Source organism: Aplidium turbinatum, chromosome 2 (assembly GCF_918807975.1).
Source record: "Aplidium turbinatum chromosome 2, kaAplTurb1.1, whole genome shotgun sequence".
NCBI classification, from domain to species: Eukaryota; Metazoa; Chordata; class Ascidiacea; order Aplousobranchia; family Polyclinidae; genus Aplidium; species Aplidium turbinatum.
In genome coordinates, this window is record NC_137473.1 from 53,536,542 (window position 1) to 53,545,148 (window position 8,607).

General features: G+C 37.0%; 1 protein-coding gene across 1 annotated transcript; it reads right to left on the reverse strand.

Annotated features, from left to right (window-relative positions):
• Nucleotides 1-8: 8 nt before the first annotated feature.
• Nucleotides 9-5,769, reverse strand: LOC145764420 (uncharacterized). Its single transcript, XM_082576035.1, has 4 exons — nucleotides 5,644-5,769; nucleotides 4,463-4,612; nucleotides 255-359; nucleotides 9-98 (listed from the first exon to the last, which is right to left on the reverse strand). The coding sequence occupies exons 1-4, from the start codon at nucleotides 5,731-5,733 to the stop codon at nucleotides 9-11; spliced, it is 435 nt and encodes a 144-aa protein (XP_082432161.1). The 5' UTR covers nucleotides 5,734-5,769.
• Nucleotides 5,770-8,607: the final 2,838 nt, after the last annotated feature.

Below are 8,607 nucleotides of genomic sequence, written 5' to 3' on the forward strand. Positions count from 1 at the left end.
TTATAGCCTCACACAGCAGGAAGGAAATGGACGAAGCTTCCTTTTCTAGCGAGAACGGAAGTTTCTTGAATGCTGGTCCATCTGTCAGCAAAAAATTCCTGAAGCAAAACGATGCTAATTTTGTTTAATCGACTTCAATATTTTATCCAGTGTGGCCAAATTATGCTTCGAAACCTGTATTGCAATTTTAAAAAAATTTATATTTTCAAAATAATTAATTTGTTTACATTGATCATATGTATTACGTAAATAACTTGGCGACGGGATGGTGTAGCAAATAAGGCTTTGGTTTTCCAATAATGCAAACTTGGTTTTACTCCGGACTTCAGCTGGTTGTTGACAATATCGCGCACCTCTCCCTATGGATTAATAAATTGGTTGGACATAATTTTTGAAGGAAAGGCGGCCGAGAGAAAGAACTGGCCACCCTACTCTAGTTAGTGCGAAGGCAAAGTAGGCTATTATGATCTCATAATCTTCTACTTTCCCAAACCTCAGTTGTTATTTTTTTTCATTGCAACCATCACACTTTGACCCTTTAAGGACCAGTGCCACACATATGCACCACAGGTTAGACCTGTTTAAAATTAGGCTTCTTTCAAATATTTTTAGCCTCTCGCATTGATTCTGTTGGTTTTGAGTGTGAGAAATTCGAAAATGACAACTATTTTGCTCTCAGATGATGGGATATCCTGCCTCAAGACCACAAAAACATTTCTAGTATATTTTTTGCCCAAATCTCCCATTTTTGATCCGTTAAGCCATGATTATGGCGGTGGAACTCTATATTTAACAGAAAACAATTTCGTCAAATGCTCTTCTGATAGCTCACCAGTGCAAAATTAATTTGTGGAAAATTTTCATGATTTTGGGAAGTGAAGAGAATTAAGGGCAGCACTTATCGTCAATAGTGGTGAAAAGGCATCTTGCTTATTTCAGGCAATCCATAAGCCTACACATTTTTAAAAATTTTTTAAAGGAAAGCAAGGATATCCGGCCATGCGACAACGCGGGTTAGATTTTGCAGGGTTTGGTGCCAAGATAGAACTAAGCGTTGTCGTATGGCCGGATATCCTTGCTTTCCTTTAGAATAAATTTCTACAAAAAAATGACAAATCAATCCTGTCAATCATCGTGTGGTGTACTAGAGCCAAGGCCTATGAGAGGGGGGTACGGAGGGTACGGCGTACCCTTGAGGGCCCATGCCTGTGTTTGTTGGGGGGGGGCGAAATTGTGGTTTTATAGCTTACGCGCAAAATGTTTGGTTAAAACCATCCTAAACGACTGATTTCAAGCATAAAAGTTGTTAATCTTTAGTCCTGGGGGCCTGTAATCTAGCAAAAAGCCCCAGAAAAGTAATTGAGTGCTTTGCGAGCAAATTAGGTGCCCAAAGTGGTAATTTAATGCTTTACGTGCAAAAATGTTCTGTTATAAGCACCTTAAATTAAATCATAAAAGTTAGTTATTCTCCTGTCCGGGGAGGAGGGACATAGTGTAGCAAAAGCAGGTTTGAGAAAAACCCGAGCAAAAAGCCCGGGTGTTTTTGGGTTCTTTTTTGTGTTTCTTAAAGGCATAGGCCTACTAAATGAAATTTTCAAACGGAAATTAAGCATTAAAATGCGTAAACTGAACATTCAAGAATACATTTCCAAAAAAAATACCGAAAAAAAACTGTTTTCAATGGCACTGGCAAGGCCCAAAGTCCAATGTTTCATTTATTTTTAATTTTATTCAAAATGACCAAAAAGTGCAAACACTGCTCGAGAATACGTCACTACAGACAGCAATAACAAAAGCCACGTTAACACTAACATCAGATCTGATGTTTTGAGCAAACTGTCTGTTGTTTTGTTTTGAGCAAACTGTTTGTTGAAGATATGGTAGGCCTATGCAATTCGCCTATGCAAACATCACACTTTTTGCCCAAGACAAAGGGGGCTCTGAGTGAGAGGGGGCCCGGAATGACTCATCGTACCCCTAATGAAAATTTCTCTCACAGGCCCTGACTAGAGCATATGGGTTGGGTACCGATAGCTTCTTCGTTATTCTGTACCTTATGTATAAAATAAACCATAAGCCAGAATAATATGGCTTAAAAGTCATTTTTAAAAGCAGTAGACCATTTGGAGCTACCAAAACTATTTAAACTGACACCAAAACTGACATTTGTAACCATATTTCAACACCAGTTCTTCATTCAGCGTCACATAGTGAATAAATCATGTTAGACAAGGTTTATCAATGAGCCTGGGTCAGCGGTTTAAACTTTGCACGAGTAGGCCTCCTTAAAACTGTTTGAGATTTTAAAAACTCACTCTCGATCTGATAGAATGTCCTGCGTCAACCAAGTCACTTTGCAGAAAACTTGATTATTTTTCTGCGCATGCTCCTTCAACATGCTTCTTGACCTGTAGGCTATACAAATTAGCTTTCTTCCTTCTCCATTTCTCCCAGTAGCAAGTGTGTCCTTTGGCGAGTGTGCCGTGGGGTCCTCTCCTCTTAAATTTTGTTATCTTTGTTTAATGTTTATTTTTTATTTTTTTATTGACTGTTTGGCCGAGTGGTGTAAGAGTAAATTTTCTAATCTAGAAAAGCTTGTTGAGAAGGAGCGATCCCCTTGGAGTTAGCCATACCTTTCTTTCCACAAAAGTAACGATTCAATTGACTGACAAAAGCAGCGGTTGAGAATTATGTGGCATGTATTAGTGGTGCGATACTGATGAGCCCAGCTTCATGGGCGAAACACGCGTCTATCGCTGTCAATTCTTGCTACACTCGACTGCCGAGAAACACTAAACAGGCCTATAAGCATATCTTGCATTGAACAGACTTTCATCTTCTTCTCGTAAAAAGTAATACGCTATTACATGATTTTACCAAGATAATGTCAACTGCGAAACTCAACCATGACAATGTTGGAACGAAGAGGTTGGTTGGTTTTGTATCTTTATCCTCGGACTGACAAAGCCTTGATAGGTTATTCCTGGTAGTTTCGCACACTTGTGGAGGCTCTTGACGCAGGGCCGGTTACCGAAATTAGCAGAGTGAAGTTTTCCGATTGTTGAAGTCTTGTTGCCAGGAAATTCTTCCATTCACTAGGTGCCGCTGAATGGAGAGCAATCCTGAAATGCGTTGCTCAAGCGCACACCCCGAGAGTCGAACTTGCGCTACGTGATCTTGAGCCAGACGCGTAACCACTGAGCTAACTGGGCGGACGACTTAATGAGACTTAATGTCAGTAGCCTAATAAAAATCAATGTCAGCTAAAAAAAAAAAATAATTGTAAAAATAGCCAACTGAAATTTCCATTATTTTTTATATACCGCAGGCTGATAAACTGGCCGTGCGTGACCTGTGCTTGACCAATCATATCATAACATGGCCATATATATTTTGACCTAAAAAAAAATTCTTTTGACTTTATTTTTATCAAATTTTTACGTTATTTTGACCTAACTAATACGCTTATTTGTGGAGGCCACAGTTCTTCCTTGAATTGATACTAGTTACCCAAACATAATATTTTGTCAATTTCAAACCCAAACGTAATATTTTGTTGAAAAGGCAAGGTGTTTTATGGATTATAAAAAGTGCGTCGTGTTTTTTGCCGATAAGAAAATCTAACTTTTGCTGAAGACGATTTAGCTTGCTTTGGCATTTTTGTATTACAGAATGTCAGTAAGCTATTCCTAAAACCTAAACTGTTGATTTTCGAAAAGATCACGTTTGTGAAGAGGAAGTGTTTCATAAAAATTATTTAAATACGTAACAATGAATAAACAAGGGACAATTTGCGATAAAAGTTACTGCTGATCTAAGTAGGCATTGTGACATATTTCCTGGTTTTATGGGTTAGTTAGCCTAATATATGGTTTAATTGTGTCGCAGTTCCTGCTTTACAACGCTTTAACGAGGATTTTGACAAAAATTACTCTCAAGAAACACAAAAAGTTTGTCAAAAGGCATAATTTGACAAATTTTGACTTTCTTGAAAATTTTGACTTTATTGCAAATTTTGAAAACCTTTGCAAATTTTGAAAACCTTTGCAATTTTTGAAAACTAGAACTGCTTATATACGTTGAAATGTTGATGTGACTTATGACGTTTGAATTATTTGGTATTTTTTGATAGAGTAATGAAAAACATGCATTGCAATGTTGTGATTAAATTTTTTTTACATAATCTCAATTTAAATCATTTGATTAACGAGACATGGGCCAAATTAATTGCTTTCATCCAGCTGGTGGGAAAATTTTGAACAATAGAATATGAAATATTTCAGAGGATGTGCTGAGAAATGCCTTATATCTATCAACTTATAATCTTTATTTGCTCAAAATTTCAGCTCAATAGAGGTGAATAAAAGTTAGGAAAAGTCAAGAAATCTCGTGGTCGAAGCCTCAGTAGTTTTAGAGATACAACTGTTGATACAAAAAAGTTGAATTGACAGCCCCCCCCAACCTTCAAAGGTTTAAGTTGAGACGTACAAGCTAAAGTGTTGAAATAACACCACCCAACGTCGTCAGTGGTAGATTCTTCATAACAGCAGCCTAGAATTTTGCAATCTTCAGCTGAGATTCCGTAGTAGCCACAATCTTTTTTTGATTCATCCTACGTGAATATCAAAAATAATATTAAGTAAATTCTGATAAAACAAACAAAAACCCAAAATGTTAATAGGTTATTAAATTCATGTTCAACAAACATTTTGAAAAATAAACTGTTTTTATCTTCACTGTTATTAGAATTAAATTACAGTGAAAATGAAAACATTTTAGTTTTCGACACGTTTTCTGAACATAATTTTAGTATCTACATTTAAGGCTTTCTATTTTTTGCTTAGATTGACCAGGCTTTCCAAGCATTTTACTCCTGAGTGAATTACGATACAAATGTAGTTGTGTTTATATATTCTGCCAGGGAATTAAAAACAGGATAACTACCGGTATAAACTACTCTTACATGTTTTTGTTGTCTAAACATATAAGCTACAAAGAAAATAGTCCGCCACGACACGCTCAGTTGGTTAGCGCGTGATTTCTGGAACGAAGCAGCTTCAAGATCAAGCGGCTCTGTTTCGACTCTCGTGGTGTGCGCTTGATTAACGCACGTTAACGACTGAACCTCCATTCAGCGACATCTAACGGATGGAAAGATTCCTCGGCAACAAGACTTCAAAAATCGGAAACTTCACTTTGTCAATCTCGGTGATCGGCCTGCGTCAGTGATCCAAAGCCTCTACAAGTCTGCGAAACTACCAGGATTAAGCTCTGCAAGAAGCTTCCCCAGTCCGAAGATAAAGTCGTGGCCGAGTGGTTAGCGCGTTGGGCTCGCAGTCGAGAGCCTGCATGTTCGACTCTAGCCACCCGCTCTTGCTGTTGTTTCTCTGGGCAAGAAACTTTACGATAATTGCCTCTACCTAGTGATCGATTTCGAGTAATGGGTAGTACCAAATTTAAGTCATAAGTACAGTAGACAATCGAAAACAGACATTGCCGTCGGCTGCAGCGTGGGTCAGGTGTAGCCTACGTCGGAAGGCGTACACCGATGCATAGCGCTCAAGTCCGCTTTCCCGCAATGCAGGATAAAGATAAAACAAACAAAGATTCAATCAATCAATTGATCACGGTTTTGTGACATACCTCGATTTGGCATTCTTCGGATTGACCGGCAGTGATGGAAGTACACGCAAAGATGGTGAAAATAAATCCGCTCTGTTGTAGAATCTTCATCTTGTATGTTTTCTTGTTATTCTATGCACTGTAGTATGCAAAGCAATAAGTTGAATGGAAAATCAATGTATTTTTTATAGCCTCACACAGCAGGAAGGAAATGGACAAAGCTTCCTTTTCTAGCGAGAACGGAAGTGTCTAGAATGCCGCTCATTCTGTGAGCACAAAAAATTTGGAAGCAAAACATTGTTATTTTTGTTTAATTGACTTCAATATTTTATCCAGTGTTGCCAAATTATGCTTCGAAGCCTGTTTGGCAATTTAGTAAAAATTTATATTTAAAAAATAATTAATATGTTCACATTACAGTAATAATTGATCATATATATTAAGTATCGGTGGGAACATGCAGCGGAGTCTCAGCTCAGGGCCTCCATATGGTTCAACAAACTCAGATGGAAGGCTTATATTATAGATTATTTCACTTTGAGAAGCATAATCGCTGTTTACTTCACAAATGTAGATACAAACTACCTTAGCCTGCAGGATCAGGCTAAAACAGGTCGTTTGTACCTAGCCTACACAGAGATGTGTATATAGAAGGGGATGCAATGGCTTTTATTACGTCTGACAATAGAAGAGCATCTATTTGTCGTAAATAATCTCTGTTTATCGCAAAGTGACAATTGGCAACGACAGTAATTTAATAAACTTTGTTATAATAACCTGCATCTGCATTGCACTATTACCATTAGGTACGGATATTCACTGAATGCTCATAATCACTTGTTAATCCGATTACCCGTAGGGCGTAGGCCTATATTTGCTTTGCACCTAGCCTACTGCAATAAGCTTCGTTAAAAAAACAGCTGGTAGGCTAATCCTTCAACAATTTGAAACCACTTTCTGGTGCATGAACAAAATAATTGTTTTTTGGATAAAGTTGGATCGCAGAGTTCGAAAATGAAGTCCGTTTTTGCGTATCAAATCTGCTTTTTTTTATTGCAACCATCACACTTTGACCCTTTAATTAAAGGACCAGTGCCACACATATGTACCACAGGTTAGACCTGTTTAGAATTAAATACTTTCAAATATCTTTTAGCCTCTCGCATTTATTCTGATGGTTTTGAATGAGAAATTCGAAAATGACAACTATTTTGCTCTCAGATGATGGGATATCCTGTATCAAAAGCTTTAAACATTTCTTGTCTATTTTTTGCCCAAATCTCCCATTTTTGATCCGTTAAGCCATGATTATGGTGGTTGAACTCTATATTCAAGAGAAAACAATTTCGTCAAATGCTCTTCTCATAGCTCACCAGTGCAAAATAAATTTGTGGAAAGTTTTCATAATTTTGGGAAGTGTGAAGGTATTTAACGGGCAGCACTTATCGCCAATAATAATGAAAAGGCATCTTGCTTATTTCAGGCAATCTACTATAGCCTATATACACATTTTTTGAAATTTTTTAACCCTATCTGTAGCGACTCGGGGCTTTTTGAGGACGCCCCACTCTAGGAGTGAAATATTTCACAGAAGGAAATTTTCTGGAAATTTGAAATTTCTTGACTTTTAGTTTTTATTCTTTGCAAATTATCTACACCTAATCTGGTCATTTTTCTGCCTTCCTGCCCTTCACAATAAGCATTTCGTTTCAGGTGGCTAGACATTTTCGTGCAATGCTAGTTATAAGTTATATATATGTTAATGTTAGTGCAATATAGGCTAAATGTTAGTGCAATTACTTTGAAATGTAAAAACGCCCAAATAAGCTTTATATTTATGAGCAAAAGCAATTTTTTGTTTAGTTTAGAATTACTTTATGTTATAATTCAAAAATTTTAATTTTGAAGCTATTTTAGGGAAATTAGAATAAAAACCAACTTTCTGACGTTTTTTCATCTCAAACAATTTATTTCAATAAATTTGTTGGGTAAAAATTTAATTTCTATACGTACAATACACATGGCTATTGTCTTGTAAAATATTTTGGCTCTGTGATTTTCATAGCTCTCGTTATTAGCGATTAATTAGAACAGTACTAATATAGCCCGTGACGTGCTTTCCGTGTACGAAAACAGCTCGTATTAACCTTTTGAGATCCAATTTTTTTTTTCTCAAAATTTCCCAATTTTCAAAAATATCCCACAGAGAGGCTTGGACCTTGTTCAGCAAAAATTTGTAGACATCATCCAAGGGATGACGTTGGACCATATTACATAATTTTATTTTGCATCCCAGGGATCTACTTGGACCGCAAAAGGTTAAAATAGGGTTAAAGGAAAGCGTAGATAGTGGTTTAAAGGAAAGCAAGGAAAGTGTAGATAGTGGTTTAAAGGAAAGCAAGGATATCCTGGCTTTCCTTTAGATTAAATTTCTACAAATTAATCCAGTCCATCATCGTGCAGGCATATGGGTACCGCCGCAGTGCTGTATTCGAGGGCATACGGCGGTATACGCAGTATACTCTCTGCTTTTTCGAGCAACTAATTACTAATAGTATACCCTCTGGTTTTCCAAAGAGAGTGCGTATGCTATCCTAACTGATTACTAATGTATGGTGTTCTGCAAGAATTATCCATGTTATTCATTGAACTTCAGTCTCGAAGTAGCTTACAACTTTACCTAAAGGCGAATTTTTAATAAAAAGGACAATACCAATTATTGAGAATTTCAAGGAAAATCCGGGAGAAAAAACACAGTTGGTTTTAGCCGCAAAGGATAATTTAATGTTCAGAAATATTCATCTGATACAGAATTCTAAAATGGTGCCAATTAACGCGAATCAATTCATTCAGAGCATTGTTAGCAGAATGCAAATGAGACTTTGCACTAATGCCCGCACTGACAATGGTCAGCTGCTGGTTGATATTGCTAACTTGCAACCTGAAAAAATGATAAAAGGAAATTTGCATCTAGGAGAAGCAGAG

Excerpts from the sequence above, each read along its gene's own strand:
- LOC145764420 (XM_082576035.1), bottom strand. The coding sequence starts at position 5,733 with ATGAAGATTCTACAACAGAGCGGATTTATTTTCACCATCTTTGCGTGT. Across the intron at positions 4,613-5,643 it reads CCGAAGAATGCCAAATCGAG|GATGAATCAAAAAAAGATTG; the intron begins GTATGTCACAAA and ends ATATTCACGTAG. Across the intron at positions 360-4,462 it reads CTCAACTTAAACCTTTGAAG|GGAGAGGTGCGCGATATTGT; the intron begins GTTGGGGGGGGC and ends ATTAATCCATAG.